The sequence below is a fragment of the Grus americana genome, chromosome 3 (assembly GCF_028858705.1).
Source record: "Grus americana isolate bGruAme1 chromosome 3, bGruAme1.mat, whole genome shotgun sequence".
Lineage (NCBI taxonomy): Eukaryota > Metazoa > Chordata > Aves > Gruiformes > Gruidae > Grus > Grus americana.
In genome coordinates, this window is record NC_072854.1 from 72,195,576 (window position 1) to 72,218,820 (window position 23,245).

At 40.5% G+C, this 23,245-nt stretch overlaps 1 protein-coding gene across 5 annotated transcripts in view; it reads right to left on the reverse strand.

Moving 5' to 3' along the window:
- SASH1 (SAM and SH3 domain containing 1) overlaps positions 1 to 23,245 on the reverse strand; it is a 558,854-nt gene that overhangs the window by 82,926 nt on the left and 452,683 nt on the right. For all 5 annotated transcript variants that reach the window (XM_054820868.1, XM_054820870.1, XM_054820869.1 and 2 more), the window contains one exon: positions 13,560 to 13,688. In XM_054820868.1, the coding sequence (XP_054676843.1) occupies positions 13,560 to 13,688 (129 nt within the window). The remainder of the gene's footprint in view (positions 1 to 13,559; positions 13,689 to 23,245) is intronic.

Consider the following 23,245-nt stretch of genomic DNA (forward strand, 5'->3'; position numbering starts at 1 on the left):
AAATGTGTCATTTCCTTCCAGTTAAAGAGGCGAGACAAGACGCAGCTCATCTTGTATCGTTCCATTTTGGGTGGGTTTGGGGTATGAATAATGCAAGATTCTATGTGCCACGGGGTCAGCATTTCTGCATTACAAGTGTTACATTACATAAAACATTGCTACAATAGAATGTGTGTTCATATAGAAAAAGTATTACGGGAACGTTACTACCAAATTTTTAGGTTTTACTCATTCACAAAGACTCTCCCTGCAAGTAAATGAAGCCGGTAACTTTCAAGGTATCTCTCAGGTAACAGAGATCAACCAGAGGGAATCGCAACAGCAGTAAGAAACAGAATGGCCCTGTCTTATGTGTAAGATTAAATTCAGATTTTTTTAAAGAAGGAAATCGTTAGGCCTCGGGTCCTGCCAAACTGTTGTGATCTCATACAGAAAATACTATACTCCTGTTTTCAAGTCCGCTAGAGGGTGAAAAAGGACTATGATCATAAAATGATAAAGGAAAATGGGTGTTAAAAACCCCCAACAACTCACTGCGCCCCAGAGATCATGAAAAAAATTTCAAGGATGCTAGCCTTTTAAGAGATTCCAGAAGCTTATAGGTAGAGATTTGAAAAATGCTATAATCATCTCTAATGAAAGCTTTCATACGTGAAGCACTATCTCAAAGATAACGGTAAAACATTCTTCAGTGCTAGGAGGACCCCAAGATTCAATAGAGAAGAATTAAAGAAGCCATTTATGTCAAAGACTGAAAGGAAACAAAACAGGTAATTTGCTATAAGCCAAATTATCTTGAGAGCCAATTGCAATGTCTTGCCCTAACTATACTCCTTTTACTGTCAACAAAGGCCACTATTGAATAATTCTTGGTTTAGAAATCTCAGTAATTTCAGTCAGAAGAATCTCAATGCATCACTACCAAGAAGAGAAGATCAATTGTGTTTGCATTGTTTAGAGAAAACAATAAGTATTTCCTGTTCCATGTAGCACGGACATAGGAGAAAATACAAAGAGTGTTTCCTACCATACTTCGCTATGCTTCCCATGAAAGTGACTTTTGGCAAAATGCCAATCTCAAACTTCATTATGAACCTTAGATTTTTGATATCACTCACTCAGCTAAAATGTCTTCCTGCCGCCTTCTGCATTCCCTGTCTGAACTATGGTCAGGAAGACATTTCTATTTTTGTAATTTTTAAGAGTAGAAGAAATGCATTAAAGATGCAAACCCTAGGGATATTCATGCCCTGACATTGCTCCAAATGAGGCTATAATGCACTAAATACCTTTTGTATTCCAGGATCTTCTCAGGTTTTCACCAAACTTGTGCAGTTTCTTCTTAAAAGTTAACAGTTTTAAGTCCTGTCATTTTGTGAAGCTGGACTAAGATATGGCTAACCTCAATTTCATCCCCCCAACCCCCCCCACACTTTCAAGTGCATAAAACACTCTGTGATGAAACTGTTCAACCTTTCCATGACTCTCTTCTTCAACTCTTTCATTTCTCTTTTCTCATTAATTTCATCTTGGAGCTTGCAAAGTTTCAGAGCAACCTATCGCAGTGGGAATCAGAGCTTTGACTGTGGCTCACTGCTTCTCCTGCAGTACCTATAATTAAAAGGTCAAAACTGCTAATCAAAATCTCCTCCTTTGGCCTCATGCCTCATCAAATTGAGCCTGAATTATGGCTAGTGACCATGACAGATTCACAGAAAAAGAGCATACTGCTGAGTGATGATGCTTCTAGCAAACTGTGGCTTCCATTCTAGCTCTAACTCTTAACAGAATTGAAACATTTTTTTAAAATGCCTTAAAATAACAGAAATTGTGCTACGTTACCTTTTTTTTTTAATATTTATTATCACACTTTAAAATATATTATACTGTTATGGTAGCCTGATAAATACGGGCAGTTCAGGGCTCACATAAGCAAAAATAGTTTGCTGCTTTGTAGCAGTTTTTCCCCTTCCAGCCAGAGTGCATCACCTGTTTTTCTTCACTCCCACTTACTTTTCTAGTGACCTATTCACTGAACCTTCTAGCATTTCACTCCCCACCCTAGTAAGCAAGCAATGACCAAATTCCCTTCTTTCCGTTGCTTCCACCTGACAAAGGGACCTGAGAGATCCCAGCTCCCGGGACACCTGCTCCAGGCTCTCTTGGATTCCTTATTCCTTCCTCAGTGCCTCAAAGCTGAGGTTCCTTCCTTCAGCGCTCATCACCTCCTGTACCTGAAAAGTCTAAGTATCCCAACAAAACCTGCAAGAGGGGAAAAACTGTGCAGGAAGCTCCAAAGAGCATGTCTGATGGCCAAAATTTATGTTCACCTTTGTCTGCTCCTAAACTCCTTTATTCCCTTTGGACCAAAAATTCGGTGAGAAAAATTCATGGCTACTTAGCTTCTGTAATAACTGTTTACCTTAGCCAAACTGTAACACAATGAAAAGAATATATTTAATTTGTTTTTACATGTTTTTAACAACATGTATTCCATGTACAACTACCCCTTGTCATTCAGTCATGGAAAGCTTCCTGAAATACTTCGTATTTCCACGTTACCAAAGACAAGTCTAAGAGCTGATGCAAATCATGGTGTTTTTCCATTCCCACTGTTTAAAGAAATTTTGAAGAACATTAACGTTTCTGAGCAAATTGGGATGACTGCTACAAGACATCTGTATATTTCAAGAGCAGAGGTCTAAGTTTACAGGTACCATCTGCAATTCAATAGCCACAACAAAACTAATCCACTAATGCTAAACATAACTGAGTTCAAAGGAGGAAAAACAAATAAAGTTACCAAGTCCCCTGAAATGCTCATCCAGCCAAGCATTAAGCTAAGTTCTACTCTTGCTGTTAAGTTGGGAGGCTACTCATAAACAAAGAGATCAAGGGAGATAATTTGCCTGCTATTGTCTATCCTACAAACAACAAGTTATCCAAACTAGTTATGGAGTCAAAAACAGCAATCAAGAAAAACGAACTTTAATTTTGCTAGAGGGTCAGCAGCTTGGCTCCTTTTCAGAGTATCATTCTGATGTGAAGTAACCAAAACATGTAAAATAATAAAAAAGACAACAAAAACCATTAGGCCAAGATTCATATTCCTACTCTGTTCCTAATAAAGCCGTTGAACCCTGTTTAAAATATTTAAATTCTTTATCCTGCAAGTGAAGAAGAAAAGATTCACTAGCTTTGTAGAGAAGATGCCTACCTGGAAGATGAGACACTGGTGTTCCCATTGCTACACCAGGAACTGTTTATGTATGTGAATAGGGTTGATCACCAGATAAAGTTAAGAAGACTGCAGAATATTAAATTTCAGAGCACTCTGCTTCAAGGTAGGAGATAAGAATTCAGGTTTCCTCAGGCAGAGGAGAGAACCAAACTTTGGTTTTCTACACCGCTGGATCAAACCACCACCTACTACTACTTTGCACACCATGCCCTTCATTTCTCATACTTTCCCACAGGTGTTCAAAATGAAGTGTTCAGTTTGGGGCTTAATGAAAGAGCATTTTTTCCAGCCATCACCAGCTAACATTATTCCAGTGGAACTAATGCACTGTTGAAGTAATGTAAGCCTGCTCCACAGTGAAGTAGCACAGCTCTCTGCCTCTGCGTTTATATTAACGTTATCCCTGCCACACATCAGTCAGTCATTTAAAGTAGAGGCAGGATGGCAGAAGAGATGGCTGGCAGCGAGCTATTCACCAGTAGAGCTAGACTATTCACCAGACGTCCATACTCCAGAGGAAAATAGGACAGTTCTCTGAAAGATGCTAGATCAGGAATGCTGTAATAATCCAGCACAATTTTAAGATACATTTGACTTTTGTTTTTTTTTTTTTTTTTTAAAAGTGTGGTCTAGCAGACTGGACTTTATGCTTGAGCCACACGTCACCTAGATTAGATTGTCTGTCACTCAGTGACCATGCACTGCTTAATGAGCTCCTGTCACCAGTATTTGTTTACATCTACACTGGGGCAGACCCTGACTAGTGGCATTATCTGTTATTAAGTTGTTCTGAACTTACTATAAATTTCATGCTACTCTGTTGCAAACTTAGTTACAGAGTAGGAACTAGGGAATTACATAGGTAAATCTTCATCAGGAGCTGAATCTCAGGGAGGCGAGGCCTTAATAGGGATAATGGTACTCAAATTACCAACCTCAAAGGATGCAACAAAGGCTAATTAATGTTTTTTAAGGGTTTTGAGGGTGGAAAGTGCTACACAAAGGAGAAATAAAACTATTTTGTGAGCTTCTGTGTAGGCTAGCAACTGAAGGCTCCAATTATGTGGCTTTCAATAGTTAACCACAGGAACATAATAAAATGACTCTGACAACTGACTTCCTTCTTACTTCTTATTTGTATGACTTTCAGCACCTCCCACACGCTGGAAAACTTTAAAAGCTATCTCTTCTGTCAAAATGGACTTGAACTATGGCTTAACCTTTGCTGGGATACTAGAACAAGACAACACCTGAACAGGTCTGTGGACTCACCAAGACAGAAAAGCTGACTGAAGCCCGAGATGCGTGCCCCTTGGACTTCTTTCAAATACTGTTTCATTTATCAGCCTAGTTTGTCTTAAAGGAAGCTTCCAAATTCTGATTTGTCTTTTGCAAGCTTTTTTATCTTCCTAGTTTTTCTGGATGGCTTGTGAATAAAGCCTGATATGATGAAAAGCTTGTCTATTTTTCCACAGCTACAGCCATTGATTTAATAAGACATTATTCCTGCAAACACTCGCCTTCTTTATGTCCTTAACTGAGCCTGGGTACACAACCATACTGCCACTATTTTCACACGGAGCCTAAACCAAATGATTATAACTGTGGTGTTATCAGGAACTTCAACAGCAACAGGCAAAAGACACAGGCATAAAAAATTACCAGTGTGTGTTTCATAAGGAACTTCTGAATTCCTAATTTTGCTAGTAATTTCAAGTCTTTCGTCTTTAATTAGTTTCTAATCCATGACTGACTTTGTTCATCATGCCCAGCAACACAAGAAATTCATCCCTCTGATAATGTACTGAAATTGAATCCTTTTGCAAAATATTACCCATTAATTTTCATACGTATATTTTTACAGGATTATTGTTTTCCCCAAGTCAATTTGCTTAAACAGCTAAAAAAGACTTAAGAATCAGGGAAAATCTGGATGCAGTAATCCCAAATTACTTTATTCCCTGATGTAAGATACAGCTGCAATCTAAACTGTTGGGGAGAACTTACAATTATAAATCAAGATGGATATGACATATGGGAGTCAGGAAGAGGGGGTTCCAGCTGATAGCCATTCCTTTTTATTATTTTGTGGAAAACAGATTGATCAATCACCAAAGAAATCACATCTCTTCAAACTGCTTGAGTCCTCCTTCAAACACAAAATTCACAGACCATCTTGTTTGAAACAGAGCATTTCCCTCTGTCCTTCAGGCGACACTGCTGAAACAGGGAACCTACACAACACAGAGAAGATAAAGCACGGAGAGATCAAAGGGGAGTAGCTGTGCAGCATCAGAACCTACTTCATGAAGAGCAGGGCCAGGCTGGCAAAAAAAAAACCCAACAAAAACTGAAACCAATTGCTTTGAATTCACAGATGGACGCCTGCCTTCCCCTGGGCATCTTTGTTGGAGGAGCGTCCTGCTGCTGCGGAGAAACAGATATTCCAAAGCACATCCAGATGTGCACAAATACTCGTGATGTGATTCTCATTCTCATCACAACATGCTCTTGCTTTTTTCTTGATTAAGACCTGTTTGTTTTCCCTGATGACCTGCAAGACTGTTACAGTTCTTACAAGTGTGGTTTTTTAATACCTCACTAACTTCAAAACTTCTGTCTCGAGAAATATCCTTACTATTCCTTGAGGACCCAGGGTGGTGTTCCTCTACCCAAGGACTTAGAAGACGTGCAAGCCAGCGCAACAATTACTTGACATCTGAAGTTGCCGTCAGCCATCTTCAGCACACACAGATGGACTGGATAGTAGCGGTTGGAGGACGGAAGGAGGGTACGCAGAGCCTGCAGACCAAAGCTATATGAGGACAAAAGACGAGTAATCCAAACACAAGATGTTACACCTTCTAGGTTGATTCTTCTGTTGGTTTAGCTGCTACCACATTACAAAGGCTTGACACTCTTCTGACCCAGCCAATACACACTGGTGTCCTTCCCAGAGTAATGCTGCTTAGCTGGGTATTTTGGAATTCTTCTAGCAATATGTGAATGGCAAGCTGGGCTGCATGCCACAGAAACTGTTCACGACAGAGTCTGGGTGTCTTGGGATTATTTTTTTTTTAATTTGTTGGTTTTATTTTTTCTGGGTTTGTTTGGGTGGATTTTTTTCTTCCCCCCCGCCGCCTCCGAGATGCACCTTCTATAAATGACAATTTAATTTGCTTTCCTTTTTAACAATTGTATCCTTTGCAATGAAATTTACCTAATGGTCCAGATGATAGCATGACGCTGTACATTTTCATTTTTGCTGTCATTTTTTAAATTCAGATGGGAGAAAGAAGAAAAAAAAAAATACAGAAAGGGAGCTGAAGTTAGTCAACCAATTTCCTCCTCCCCCCAAAGTCCTCAGGCCTCGATGAGATTAAATCACAGAGTTAATACAAATCTAGTCTGTCAGTTCCAGCAGATACGCACTGCTTCTAGGATAAAAGAACAGCAGAGTAAGAATACATTCAACTGATCTTAGGTTCAAAGTAAAAGTCCTGCTGAATGTAAAGGGACAAGAAAATCACTACAGATGATGCTAAAAGATTAAGAGTAACTAGAAAAACATTTATAACACTAAGGAGAATTTCTCCCCTCTGCAATTACCAGTCAGACTACCAGATTTATCTTTTCTACTTCTTATATAAATATTATTTTATTCACAACAGTATTGTCAGTTCAGAAAAAAAAACCCCAACAACTACTTTTAACGACTTCTTCTTCCCATAATGCTGACATTGCCAAAAATACAAATATTTTCAGAAGACCAGGAGTGTTAAACTGAAGATCCTGCTCCAAAAACCAGGGACCCTCCAAACGTATGAAAGGAAGATAAGGTCACCCAACCCACCATAGCTGCACACTCTGCTGAGTCTCCAGCCTATAAAGTCTGCCTATAAACAGACAGATTTTGCTTAAGGGATTATTCATAAATGGGCTTCCAACAAAAACAGTAGTAAGACTGCAAGAGATCATTGGCTTACAAAAAGTTGAGAGATTTTTACTTAGTCTGCTAGCACTAAGCAGACTAAGAACTGTTTAAGAGTGGTATTCACTTTGGTGTGTATAGAACAAGCCTCGCTTTATTTTCATGCTAGCTCTGTATTTAAATGCCTTCGCTGTCTTGGTGTGTGATACAAGAGACACTAAAAATAGCCCATCTGCTCCAGAATTTCCACTGTGTCTACCTTTGAAAAGCTCCATTAATGATGAAAAAATTACTGTGAATTTAACTTATGAAGATAAAGCCTAGAATGCTGAGAGACAGACTGCATACATAGTAAATCTCTATTATATATTTTCTATGTAAATCTACTTTATGCACCTCATATTCAGGCAAACCCCCCCTCTATTTCAAGCTATAGGGGAAAAAAAAAAATGCTTGAAAGTCCATGTCTTTTACTGCTACTTTTTCTTTTGTGTGTCTACCTGATAAGGCCTGGAAACTCTCCAAAATTTAGGAAGTCTAATCTGTGTGTTCGCCAGCTCTTTTTTTGTGCTGTAGATACCTTTTTAATCCAACTCAGATGTTGTTTATACTTTGAAGGGCCTCTTGCAGCCAGCAAGACAAAACAAAATAGTGGGATCCTGTTCCAGCAAGATATAGAGGTGTCCTCTCAGGACAAAGGTAAAAGCAGCCAGTATTGCATTTGCAAAGCAGAGCTGATCATTTCATGGCAGGGAATAAGCATTCTGTTTTAGAATCCTGAGATTTTAATGTATGTAAGATGCAAAGAATAGCAGATGTGGCTAGAGTCAGCTATAGAGCAGGCACAGGCAGACTCCACAAAGATGCTCAGCGTTGTAACTCCAGCTTCAGTGGCTAACTCCCACAGAGATTTCTTAAATACGCATCAATCACTGACTGCAACAGTTCTGGATATTTTAGTCTCCTTCAGTGAAGGTTGGCTAGTTTCTCAAGTAGTCTTATGATATCGCCAGCCAGCAGTATCAGCCAAATACACTTCTAAAAAGGTTAAAGCTTAATTACTCTATCACTGAAATTACTAATTACTCTACTTTTGCCACTTTTCCTCCACTCTGCCTTGCTGGACACATACCATTTATACATGATGACATGATCTAGATGGTCAACTCCATTTGTAATCCAACAACTGGTTGCTGAGCATCTTACAAAACCATGCACAGCCAAGACTTACGAGGACTACATACGTGTTTGGCAGTAAGGCAAGAAACTTATGTTGGTTTTACATTCATTTATATTTTCTGACTTCATATGTGTACATGAGAAGGTATTGTAAAAACACACAGGATTAGGCAAGTCAATTTGTCAAAAACATGCACTGTACTTTACCACCATGTATATAGAGAGATTCTGAACACTTCCCCTTTTACTCATTGAAATTAATTAAATGGGTGGAGAAAAAAAAGGTATACTTGTGTGCCTTATAGCTTTCCAGTGGCATTCATTTTAAATGTATGTAATTTACAAGTCAAAAAATTAGTGCAACTTCTCAGTGCCACAACCATAGCTGTCAGAGTCCATCAGAAAACCTCAAGCTGTTCTTTGACTTGAAGATCATCAGCTACGATAGAGACCTTGGCAGCAGCAGTTAGCTGGCCACTGTCAGTGATGGATGAGATAAGAGAATGCAGTTTGCTCTTTCACAGCTCTATCAATGCCATCCTGCCCTGCTGACAGGCAAGGCGAACCTGGTTTTGTTAGTGAGCCAGGCAGATATGATCCTGAAGACACAAAGGAAGCAGATATGAGAGCAGTAACAAGATGCCATCCCTACAGAGTCACTTTTCTGGCTGTAACTGCATTTTAGCAGATGTCCAGTTCAATATTACCAGTGATAATATTACCATTATGGGCCTGAAAATCCACTGTATCTACTCTGACTGCAGTTTTTCCCTCAGCCAAAAAACCACATGGTGCACAGGAACAGGCCAAATGCTAGGAAATGTGGGCAACTCCCATGCTGTTCACAAACTTTAATATCCAAACCAAAGCACATTCGCCATTACAAAAACAGAGGCAAAATTCCAAACGCAAAAAGCAGTTACCGTGGTCAGGGACAATTAACAATCCTTGACGGCACTACCATTTGGAAAAATACTCTGTGTTCAGCTCCAGCTACTGTTTTGTTACAAGATATGCTGCTCTCCCAAACAATTTTACCAAGTGATTTTTTAAAAAAAATTCAGCTCCAGAGCAGGATATCTAGACTGAAATGGCCGTGGTCTGATAGGAAAGGGTTGGGGAGCTGATTAGAAAGTACAATATACAATCAAGATATCAACACTTGCTCCCAAACAGCTTAAAATTATTTCAAAGTGTACAGAAACAGCAATAAACAGTTCATATTTCTGTCCTTCCAGTGGAAACACTACAAAGGGCAATCTGGGCAAGCCGGCGCTAAATACATGTTGCTGGCAAAGCTGTGCCAGCTAAGGCACTTCTTTGTTAGCATGCTGCTCCTCTCAACGCAGCCTCCCTGCGCAACTTTTGGAGGACTCTTTGACCCCTGGGGTGACCCACTCTTTCTCTTTGTTCAGAGCATTCGGTAAAAGCAACTTCAAACCTAACTTTGGCCTTTAGTGTTGACGCTATGTGTTATTTGTCACTCATATCGCATTCCAGAGGAAAACATCAGAACTGTCAACCAAAAATCATGCTGCAGTCTCCCAGCTGTATCACAAATGCTGATTGCCTGATCTTTCATGATTATAAAAATCTAAAGATGTATCCCAAGACCTTTTGCTTTACGAAATTTTTTGCACATGGGATCTGTAGCTTTGAGACAGCTGTCAACTGAGACTCTCCCTCCTATCCCCTTATTCCTCATTTAGGTCTGATCTCAGTGCAGGGGTAGGATTTATCCTATGGTACCCCTTCTCATAATTCACTAACCTTCACTCCAGCAAAACCCTGGAAATTTGCACTACCACTACATGTGTATCAGTTCTGCTCTGTTCTTGCACTTTGCTAAAGAGAGAGAGAAGACCATCGGGGTGGGGGGAGCAGAAGTACTGCCCACTTCCAGCTCTGGCACGACCCCACCATTGGGAAGAGAGGGTATACAGACAGCACTGGCTCTCCTCACCCCTGCTAGGAGAGCAATGTATGGCAGAGCAAAGCCAGGCTATACTAACAGCCCCATAATATTAGCACATAATAATTTTGGGGCTGCATATATTTGCCATCATAACACACATGGGTGCATTTCCCCCAGCATTACTCCCCACTGACTCTTCCAAAACACCTCTGCAAATATACTACCTTTCCTCAAGCTGTAAAGAGAGGAAAAACATCGCCACAAACGAGTCGCTCTTCAATTCTGTCTTTCACATTAGTACTCTTGCAGTCACTTTGGCAGCTCTGCTGTTTAAACCAACTCCTGTTTCTACAGCAGATTACAACCAGGCATACTGCTCTATCACACTGAAAACGCACTCTGGTCAACATGGCCATTTCCCACTCCCTGTGTACCCAAGCCAAGGCTGCCTACTTATTGATGAGAGCAAGTTTCAGCTGCAGGCAGTGCTGTTTGGATGCTGTTGTTGTTGGAAGTGAGCTAGTATCTATGGTCTCATGCGGTATCAGCAGAATGGCTATCTGATGTCCAAAAACTGTATTATAGTGGTGATGGACGTAGTAAAAATTGAGCACTAATTTCGTTTTCAATTGCAATATCTTCTCTCTGACCTGACAGTTCAAGAAGTCATCACTGGACTGCTAGAGTGAGCAAACTCAATATGAGAGCCACTAAAGAGGAATCTCCAGGATGTCTTTTCACACAGCCGCTTTCATTGACCATAGCTTCTCTTGAGCAGAATGAGCTAGTGAATCACTCGCTGGTCTGTCTTGGGCTAGCTCACATCTATTTAAACCAGCGTGAAGCTCTGCACCTTTGATGTGAGTTAATTAAGGTCACATGGCTTTCTCCAGCCTGGCTTCTGCAGCTTCGGAAGCGAAGGGAGCCAAATTAGGCCCATCTGTCTAAATGGAAGGGAGTCCTCTCCTGCCATAAGGCATGCTTCACTACCCAGCACAGGAGCTGTCTTCCAAGAGCACCAGGAAAGGGGGTTTTGTCACTGCCAACAGCCACCCAGAGTAGCAGGTATGCCGAGCAGGGAAGGGGGGTTTTCACAAGAACCATGATTCTGTGCTGTCAGCTTCTTTGCACGGAAGCCTCAAGGGTCTATCTACAAGGGGATTTCCTGCAATAACCTTTTGTTTAACACTTGGAACTTCTTGGCAACAACAGATCTGCAAAATACATTTGATTTTTTTCCATTTAAAAATAAAGAAGGATGTAGCAAATTTCAGTGGGGCAGAGGAGATGACTCCCTCTGCAGCCACTCATTGTGCAACTGAAGTTTGTAGTCCTTACAAGCTCTGGAAGCCTCTCAGTTCCTAAACTGGAATCCCAAGAAGAAAGTAAGTAGCCTTACGTAATCCACATCATCTCTGCTAAAGAAAGGACACGAACTACTCCCCGCTGCTAGTCAGTGCTAGGATCTGGGCAAGCAAAGGTAGAAGACCCAATTACACAACTTCAGCTCCCAAATTTGTCTTAAAGAATTTGATCTTGTAGAGGCACTGCAGAACAGTGACCAGATCCCATGCTGGCTCTGCCAGAGTGCTGTGCCTCAGCAGAGGTATTAACCATACTTTGGTTAAGAGTTTCTGTGTTATACAAAAGTTACCACCACAGCAAAATCATAAGTGAGAAAAATAATTCCTTCAGTAATCCATTTTCTGCAAGACAAGACTTGAAGGAAATATCCGTAAGTCTGTATGTAAAAACATATGATAGTGTTGGGAAACACAAACTTAACACTGAAGACCTAACAAAGCAGACCTAAAAGCTTTTTTCTCTGTCACAGATGATCTTTATGAATGTTACGAAAACTAACAAAGAAGTTTACAATGAAAAAAGCACAGCAATCAGTAACACATACACACCCTAAGTAGTGACAAACATTTACTAATGTTACAGGACAGTAAGAAAATTATCCAACAAGTGAAAACACATGATGTTTTTGTTCAGAGTGGCCTGGCAGGAACCTCATGAAATTCAACTTGGACAAACGCAAAGTCCTTCTCCTGAGGAGGAGCAAGGCCATGCTCCAGCACAGGCTGGGGACTGACTGTCTGGGCCAGCCTGTTCTGCAGAAATGGCCTGACGGACAGCAGACTTTGCAGGAGCCAGCAGCATGCCCAGTGAGCAATGACAGTCAGCAGCATCCCACACAGTGTCAACAGCAGTGTTGCCAGGAGATGGAGAGAAGCGATTCTTTCTCTTTCCCTGGCACCTGTCAGGCCATGCTTGCACCACCACCTCTGGCTCTGCAGTCCAGTGCTAGACCAGCATTGATAAACTTGAATAAGTCTGGGAGAGAGCCACCAAGGTACTCAAGGACTTGGGCCCTTGCCCTGCAAGAAGAGCTGGGAAATTCAGCTTGGAGAAAAGATGGCTTCGAGGAAACCTACTAGCAGCCTGCTGGTACCGATGGGGAGGTTATAAAAAAAGACGGAGCCTAGTTCTTCACAATAGTCCATGGCATGGGAACGAGAGACAACAGGTATAAATTGCCATGGAGGGTATCTCACAGAATATGAGGAAAAAAGAAAAGTTCACTATGAAGACACTGAAGCGGTACAACAGGTTGCTCAGACGGTGCAAAGCCTCCATCCTTGGAGGTTTTCAAACCCAGTCAGATAAAGCCCTGAGCAACCTTGTTTGAATTCAATGTCGACACTGCTTTGAGCCGAAAGTTGGATTACAGACCTCCTGAGGTCCCTTCCAGCCTGAAGGACTTGGTGACAGAATGTCCCTCGCTACAGGTTCTGTAATGCGCAATAATGGCAGAGGGTTCACAAAACTGAAGATTGCTTGCATTTGGGAGCCTGAAACTAGTATTTGCACCTTGGAGTTCTGAGCCCCAGTACTTTAACAGTTTGTACACAGCAACTGAAAAACAGCACACAGTTTAGTTGTGCTCACACTGGGAGCGTCTTGGAGCAAGAAAACGATGCTTTCATCAGACACTATCTTGCCTCTCAGAGTTGAGGTTTGCAAGCAAATGTGTGCAAGCAAAAAGTACTCTAATTAAAGAAGAATTAAGAAATGCAGACTCCAAGGCTTAATGAATCATAACAAATACCTAGAAAAAACTAATCCTGCTAATTTCCAAGTGTTTAATTGAGTTGGCCAAAATGCTTGCGTGTGTGAACACAACCACATATTTCCCTGGGTAGAACTCTTCAAGCTGAAATACTGATTCTTCATCTGGGGCATGAATGGCAATCATTTGTTAATAAAGTCATAACTTCTCTACATACCATATCAAGGTCTTGGGAAACCCTCCGTTTGCGCAGCTCTTCCATCCTCTCACACACATCTGTAAAGCAGGTGTTATAGTAGTCTGCATACTGCTGTGCCAGGTCATCAATATTTCCCAGTGACCCATCCTATGGTGAAGACAAAGAAAAGAAGAAAAAAAAAGAGGTTAATCAATTTTAAAATTCTACTTTTAAAGTAATACCACCACTCTGAGGGAGACCCTCTCCCTGCAGCATGTCCAGCACACAGCTCTTGGGTCATCCTCTTAATCCCTACCCCCAAGCACACAAGAACATTTGGGAACTGCAGTACCACAGCAGCTCTTCAGAAACAGGTGGGACCTTGCTAATTCCTACACAGAGAGAGAAGGCAGGGACAGCAACCCACAGCAGAGGAACAACACATCCCCAGGCACTATCTGCCTCAATTCCCTCCCACCCACATGTATTCATATTCCATCTGGTTCTCCTGAGCAGCTGCCCACTCATCCAATAACCAGTCATTACATATATTTCACTGACCTTATTTACTGGGAGTAGCCCTGCTTTCCTTGACAATGACTAACAGCAATTTAAAACATTAAACTTCTTGCTTATAAGCACAATCAGCCAGACTGCAAACAATTCCAGCCAAATGACTTTAACAGGCGAGTTTATGCCACCCACAAAGACACTCTGCCAGTTGGTCTTTTAAGATATACTGGAGGCGGAATCATGGTTTGCTCAGACCCAAATGTCTGCTTTGCTAGGCAGGATTGCCATCCTGTTAATAAAATGGCTATAGGCAGGAATCTAATTGTAATCATCTGTTAATTACAGTCAAAATTCATACTTTTAACATGATGGATAAATAAGGAAAAACCCAAAACAAAACAAAAAACAGGCTGGATTTTAAGTGGCATGTGAAATGCTTCCAAACTCCAGATATGTGTGCCATAGAGGACCAGGCAAGGCGGTGGGCAGGGTACATTAACAACTTTTTTGGTACAATATGCACATACTTAAAATAGGTCTAAAAGATGGGATGGAGTAACTTTGTTTCTCTATTTGTCCAATTTATGAAAAAGCATGTACATTATTATAGACATTATTTAAAAGATAACAATCTATACTTTGTGAATATTCTAAGAACAAGAATAGACTGCAGCACGTTATTTCATTGCTGCTGTTAATAGATGCAACACATAAATACAAAATTATGCCTTTAATATTAAGAAAAAAAAATAAGCAATCGAGGAATCATTTCAAACAATTATGCTAATAATATACATAAGTTGCAATACAGAGTTTTAGCATACCAGCTAGGACGAAATCTTAATTAGAAACCACACCTTACTGAAACTATTGCTATTTGGAAATAAGTATGTGGTCCTGCTCTAGGAGTTCTTGGCTATACTGAAGAGGCAGATCCGCTTTAATGAAGTATCACTTCCAGAGAATTGGAAAAAACATTCCAGTTTAAATCAAAGTGAGAGCCTCTTAAACCTCAGACTCTGTGAAACACACACTCTACTTTTTTTTAAGTGCAATTCCACACGTGCAACAGTTCTCTCAAATGCTCCAGAAAGTTTTGTAGAGCTCATTCTCTCAGAATACAGAACAGCTTGCACTTTCTTAAACTGTGTACAGTACAGGTAGAAAAGAACTTGCATGTCACTTGTTGCAGCAGCAGAAGCAAAATAACTACACTCAATACATATCTATACACACACTCCCTCTTCTATGCATACCTATGTATTTTTTACTGCATTTCCTATCTCTCAACCTGCCAAAGATCTCAAACAGGAGATATTTCAAATGTTACAAGATTGGGTTCCTCAGTGCAAATATCCTTCTGGGAACTTCAGACTTCCCAGAGCTTTGGACAAACAACTTTCCACACCACTAAGCAAGCGTGTAGTTTACAAGGACAAAACAACGGCATCTTTGAGAGCACAACATCGCTACCCTGCCCTTCTACCGGAGTAGAAGCTCTCAGCGAGCACATGGCTTCTTCCATCTGCCTCCTCACCATCCATCACGTCCCAACAAGCTGGAGAAGGAACTTTGACTCTCCACCCATGCCACAAGCTCCACACATCTGCCCGTGCAAGGGGGCACTCTCCCAGGGGTCGTCACAGGCCTGGCTGAGGGGGTGCGCTCACCAATCCCACGCACACAAGAAGCTGCTTTCACGAGGTTTGCACACTCCATAGGGATAACTACCACCACAGTGCTGGGGGGGTGAAATGAACGCCAAATAGAAAAAGTAACCCCAAAGGCTACCCTTCTTTTTGCCTGCAATAGAGAGCAAATGAAAACTTGTATGACTTCCAAAGAGACAACACGACATCTGAATCCCAGCCATGCCATCATAACAAACATCCCTCTCTAAGGGTTACCAAAAATTCCCACCTTGGAGTATCTTCCCCAGCTGGAGTCTGTTTATTCCTTAACAAGCTTTGCCAATTAAAAGTATAGGAGCTGGAAACAGTAATGATAGAAGGGCAAGATGGGAAACCATCATTTTATTAGAACAATATGAAATCTGCCTATTTACTTCATCAGTCCATCTCCTCTCTTAATTCTGGAAACCACTAAATTTCAGGGAGTAAACCTGCTCCAAAACAGGTGTAACTTGTGAAGGTAAAGTCATGACTCTGAAACTGAGCAATATGCTCCAAATCCAAACTCATCAAGTGAACTTCAGCTTAGCTGAGAGCCGGGTGGAGCCGCGGTGAGGATCACAGCACGCTCCAGGTCTCCTCCGCGCACCTTCCCACACCCGCGCTCCTCAGGTCGGCGGTGACGGGCTGCTGGCGGGATAGCAACGGTGCTGCACAACAGATCCAACCAAGCCGAACAAGTGCTCGTTTTTCACTTATGCTGGCGTGCAGTTCACTGTGCTTTTTTAAACGGTGGTCTCTACAAGGCTGAAGGCTTGTGACCGTCCCTAGAGCAAAATTAGCTCGATTGCAGCACCCTGGTTAAAGCCCACAGACCGCGGGTGGCCCTGCCGCCAGCGAGCACGTGGCTGCAAAGAAAGGCCTTTTCACAAGCAACCCTGTCTGCCAGTGCTGCCACGTCCAGAGAAGTTGAGCTGCAGGCACCAGCCTGCCTGACTGACAGAAGGGATTGTTGTCAACGCTCGGGACTCAAATTAGGGGCTATGCTCTACATACGGCTCATGCCAGCTCTCCAGGGAAGGCCAGTCCTGTGTGAAAGCAAAATTAACATCCAAAAAAAGATGAAGGAACCAAAAACTCACAAGATCTTAGAGATGAGAATTGATAACTGGAACATATACTCATTGCAACCCTGCCATACACTTTTGCTGGGTTACCGGACCGAGGGTAGCTGGTTTTACGAGTTAGCCACTCCACAAAAGCGGCACGCAACCTCCTAACTAGATGCAGACAGCTTTGGGGCTTGAAGCCTCTAGCTTCAAAAAATGAGAACAAAAATACAAACATTTGCTTTGACATCTCAGCTTGCCAGGAAGTTGCACTGGAAGATGCCGATTGAATTGTTTGTCCCTGTGGCAAAGAGCTTCTTTTATGAGTTTATGTGCACGGGTATCCAGAAAGCATTGCTTTTGTCCAAAAAGAAACACAGATACACAAATCAACCCAAGCTGAAGACCATAAGTGTTTCACATCCCACGGCATCCATTCATGTTACATATAAGGAAATAATGTCATAACTTAACAAAGGACTGTATATCTGATTTATATGACCTCAAATCTTATCCCTACATATAGTTACCTCCATCATCCTCCTTTTCTCTTCAAGTACTATTAAAAACGTGGCAAAACTGAAATAAGAGAAGATGCTTCAGTTTTTTACTGCATTGATAATGGCAAAGACGACCTACTTTAGATATCATCAAGCCACAAATACAACTAATCAGAAGATGAATTTTGAACAATGGCATTTTGTTTGTATATTCATTAAACTGACCCCCAGCTTCTCCAAACAGTTCTAAAATGTCTCACACAAAATTACTACCAGTGTACTTTGTATTTCTATTTCATTTTCAAGTTAATTGAGTCTTTTAAAAATATTCATATGTAAAACTTAAGCTCCGTCTTGAGAAGTCATTCATTCCCTTAAAAGCACAGAGATTCAAAGGAATGTTGAAAAAAAAAATCCCTAGCATTATTAATAAAATAGAACAATATTTTATAATTTTTTAAATTTTCATATAATAGAATCACAGCATGGTTTAGGTTGGGAGGGACCTCAAAGATCACCTAGTTCCACCCCCCCTGCCATGGGCAGGGACACCCTCCACTAGACCACGTTGCCCAAAGCCCCATCCAACCTGGCCTTGAACACTGCCAGGGATGGGGCATCCACAACCTCTCTGGGCAACCTGTTCCAGTGCCTCACCACCCTCACAGTGAAGAATTTCTTCCTAATATCTAATCTAAATCTACCCTCCTTCAGCTTACAATAATTTTAATAATAATAATTTTAATAATTAAGATAATTTTTCTAAGATCCTTTTACTTTCTTGCTTTCATATGCAAGCCAAAATCTAGAGGCTTTTTAAGACAATGGAAATAAAAGTCTAAACCCATCAGTTTGTTCATTCCTCTTCTTCCTTACACATAGCCCTAAACTGTGGGCTTGATTGCAATACTAATACAACAGGGTCTAAACAAACATTTTAGCTCACAGGCAGGAAAAAGCATAAAGCTATTTGATACCAAAAATAAGCAGCGAATGCAATTTATAATAAGCCTTCAGTTACATGCCGCTACGTCCCATTTTGATACAGACAGGTCCTATATTTGAAACAGCCTATGTGACTAATCAAAAAAGACACAGCTTTCAACTTTATTGTTACTGATACATCTGTAATTCACTAGCTTAACTGCTTTAGGTTAGTAGTATTTTTAAAACCAAGACCTCAAAATAAACTCTTTCTCATTTTGTTACAAATTAACAGTTAAACAAAGCCATACTGTGAAGTCTGCTTTGCACCAGTTGCTTTTACTGCCATACAAACTGCGATGTTCCGGCTATATAATCCCACAGATCTTCTCTGGCGGAAAAAATTCCTAAGCAACACAAATATTGAGCAGAAATACCATTCCTGAAATGCTTTAATTTATTCGTAAAAAAAGTTACAACATGTTTCTCCTAAGACTTCACTACTGCCTGAGACCTTTCCATAAAATAGTCTGACAGCCAGGAAAGTAAACAACCCACTAGTTTTAAAGGGTTAAACCTAAAATGAAGATTTAATGAAATGCTATAATGAAAATGGAAGTTATCTCAGATTTCTATTTTCGGTTGTCAAATACATTCCTAAATTTCCATCTTATAATGTATGCGTGCAACATTTTTTGGCATCATAAAACACAGCGTAAATGATGAATTGCCCTGGAATTCCCAGAGAATTAGTTCTGAAATGCATGTGAATACCAAAGGAATCTGTCAAGATTCCTGTTAATGGAGTGACTACAAAGAGAAGTTGGAATCATTTGACACTTATTATAAAGTTAGGATTTATCAGTCACTGCACATCAGTTAGCTTAATACGCTGGTAGAATCCTTTGTATTTGACATTATTGAAAGTATAAAGGAGAAAAATGTTTTGTCAGAGAACTCTGCTGGCAATAAAACTAAGTAAAAATACATTCATATTTTAATAATAAAATAAAAACCACTATTAGCTAAGGAGGAATAATGGACTTTGCTAAGTACCGTAGGCATTTCATGAACCTGCATACAAACCTAAATACTAGGCACTAGCACAGCATACATACTTTCTGCATAAATTTCCATGCAGAATAAGAGTTTTAGAAAAAGCTACCAAAAATACAACTATTTGAGTTTGTACTTTTCTATCTCAGATTCTTAAAAATATATTACAAAGCTGCATATTCCAGCATATCCTCCTCCTATTCCAGCAGATACTAGGAATGTCAGGAAAGAGGTCTTGATTATCAGATGTATGTGCTCACCCTCCAAGACACTGGGTAAAATTCATGTAACTGCATGAATCTCAAAAATGTAAAAAAAGACGTGCATGCTACAAGCCCGTTTGGTCAGCAAGACAGATGAGTCTCCATCGACACACGGCAATGCAGATTACAGCACACAATGCAGCTATACAGGCTCCTAACTTAAAAACTACTCCAGCTACGGCCACAGCATGTGCATAAACTGGGAGGTGAGGAACAGGTCAGAAACTGTGAGGAAAAAAATAAATAATATCTGATTTTTTCCTATTAAAGTATAAATGCATGTGGAAAGGGCACAGATAAAGGGAAGATGCTCTTTCACAACGCTTTGCAATCATGCCCTGGCAAAGGCATGGGTTTGACCTTCACAGCCCAAGATGAGAAAAAAAAAATCCATTTCCGTGCCTGAAACACAGGACTACTGTGTGGAGAGTCACTATAAACATTAGCAGCTTATTTCTGGCAGTTGGATCTTAACAGGGACGCCTACCAAAAATTTGTGGAACACGACCCTGCATTTCAATAATACCTTTGGTTTGGATAGCTGTAACAAGTATGAAAGCCAGAACCTGGGCCAGAGCAAACAGGCTTGTTTGGGAAGGGGAGAGGGGTAAGAGGGAGGAGGGACCAAAAAAGTGGTGAAATGAGACCATCTGCTGAAGGGAAACATGTTTGTGCCTAATAAACTCACTGCTTTCACCAGGACTTCATCTACATAGCGCACATCCCACGAGATGTTTCAAGTTAAGCAGAACTAGCTTACCTAGAAAGCAAGGGATGCTCAGATTTTCATGGGACAGCTTTGAATAAGACACCAGTCCTTTTCAGATATTTTTCCTAATGCAGTTTCATAGAAGCTCAAGAAACTTGTGCTCCTTCCCTAGGCAACTGCCGACTGGCAGCGTACCTCCCTGCACTGCAAAATAAATTAATACATGAATTCAGACTTCAAGTGATTAATCTGAGAGACACAGTGTATTTCACATTCCTCCACAGTTCTTTCTAAGGAGGCAGATTTAAATCAGATCCAAGCCTTTTCAAAACAGAAGAGTTAAAACCAGCGCGCGCCTCTCTGGCTAGGGCTTCACTCTGAGTTTGCTACAGTAATACAGACTCGCACGATGAGGATAGCCATCTGTAGGAAAACCTGCAGAGCTTTGTGATAATTGTATGTGTTACACATTTCTGACCCTCTTACCTGTCCCTTGCTAGCAATGTATTTCTGCCAGGAAGAAGGCTGATGTTTTGCCTTCTGGCTTAGCTTCAAAATGGTTGCCATTAAAAATAAACCCAACAAGCTGCCAGAGAAGCGTTCCCTTCTTTTCCTTGGGCTCAGAAAAGACAATCTTCCATTCAGCAGAAGTAACAATTCCTCTATCCATGAAGTGACAGGTTCAAAGTCTGTCTTGACAGTCAGTGGGGTCAGAAATGTGAATGAGATAGAAGTGCGAGGCCAGGCAGCCCAGCACTTGCCTTGATATTCAGGGGAAGGCATAAAATACGCAGTGTAGAAGTCATGACATTTTTATATTGAGAAGAGCTATTTTAGAGGATGCTGAAGGGTTGTCATGGTTCCCTTGACCTCTCTATAGCTGGACACTGTGAGAACAAAGAGAACATACAGATCAGACTGATTCAATAGAAGACTTTCCATTAATTTTTATGGCATCTGAGGGTTGAGTCATTAAGCTATGCAGCTTTACAGACAGAGTTACAAAAATAGATCTAATAAAACTGTGTCAAGCTCTGTGCAGCATGATTAAAACAGTTCTAGATTCTGTACAATAAGCAGAATGCACAATGGTACAGTTTGATATAAAAGCTTTTGCAGTAGTTGTCTGAAATAACTGATACAGCCCACTGAGTTCAGAGCACAGTCACTCTAGACCCAGAAACTTTATCTTAAACCACACAGCTATGTAAGCTTTTTTCTAATATATATGAAACCTTGCCCTATCTTTACATAAAAACAAACTCTTTCCCTTTTCAAAATTCTGCAAATAAGTGTTTCCTTCACCATCAGCACCATAATCTTTTTTCCTCTCACTTTTCACTGTAAAGCCCTGAAGTCTTTGTCAAGAAGGTGTAACAAAGCATCTCTGGAAAAGCATTCTGAATGCAATTTACATTTCTCCCTTTGTATATTAAAACCAATTTGAAAGCACACTACTGGGATCCCTCTCTCTGGCATGCAACCAAGGAAGTCCTCTATGTAAAAAATAAAAGAGAGCGTGTGTGTGTATGCATGCTAACGAAAAAGTTGTATCTATGCAAATGTACATTCCAACATACTTAAAAAGTAGGTATTTATCACAAGTAGAACCAGCTTTCACATGCTCATTATCTTGACAGACAAGATTACATGCAAATTTTATTCATGAAAAGTTAGTTCAAAGTACCCTTAATGTCCAGCTTCCCTAATAACAGTATATTATCTTCTACCCTCCTTTCCCTGAGGTGATTTGCACTAAGCTGATCAAAATGTAACTCAGAATTCTTGTCTGCTCCAATACCTGCCAGGCCACCACTACCCACGAGGCTGGTCAGCAGTCAGGCACCGGTTATCACTGCCAACCTGTAAAGCAGAGTAAGTTAACAACTCCTTAAGCTATGTAATAGCTGCACCTAACGTCAACTCTCATTAGTTTTGTTTCCTTCGCTCTTGCTGCCTTCTCCTTTTGCACACTGTGTTTGCTGAGACTTTTAATCAAATTGAGTGGAAATGCATCTCTTCATGCACACCAGCTGCAGTGGACTCCTATCCTGACACTTGGAGCAGAAAGAAATGGTAAACAGAAGCATGGCAAGAATTAAGAAATGAATAGGTATGTGATTAAAGCACCATTAAGGAGATGGAGATCAATTTCTTGTTTCAAAATCAGGAAGTTTAGGATACGTGATGGGGTGGCTTCATGTTTGAGTTAAGTTAGAGTCTAATGAAATAGATATGCAGAAGCCAAACATCTTAAGTAGATGATGAAATAAATCTTTATCTCAGTGAGCTGGCCATATCAACTGCAAGAGTAAAGGATGTCTCATTAAAATTCATATCTTTCCTTTATATATAATAGTAACACAATATGACAAAAACAAATCTTCTGTAACGGTTTGGGTCTACATAACTGAGGTGTGGGCAACTCATTAAAACGGTTGCCTGAAAAAAACAAACAGTGGTTTACAGTATTTCCCAAGGTGTTAAAGTTGCATGGTGGATTCAGAGAAAGCGAACTTTGGTCATGCTTATGTCCAAGTTTTACTACAGAAAGCATAGTCCAAACTGATTTCTACTTTATACCAGCAATCACAAAGGGACATTCCCTCATAGATTGACGTATTGGTGAAACGCAATAAAACAATAAAATGCACTAGTCCAGGTCAATGAACCAAAAGACACTGAAATCCTGCTTAACAATGATTTTGCCTATGAAATTCCGGTTTCATTTTCAACTGAGGAAAAAAAAGTCAGAAACTGCTGTAAAATAAGGGTTTCACTATGAACATACTCTTAGGAGTATGCTGAGAAGTATTCAAAGGGTGATTTTATTTTAGGAATAGGCAATTATTTTTCTACTGTTTCTGCAACTCTATTTGTCTTTAAGTCAACCTCCATACATGAACAATATCCAAAATATTAATACCATCTACTGGTACACTAATATTCTGCTCCTAATCCTTTTATCCTTTAAATGTAGTACCAAATCATAGAATCATAGAATGGTTTAGGTTGGGAGG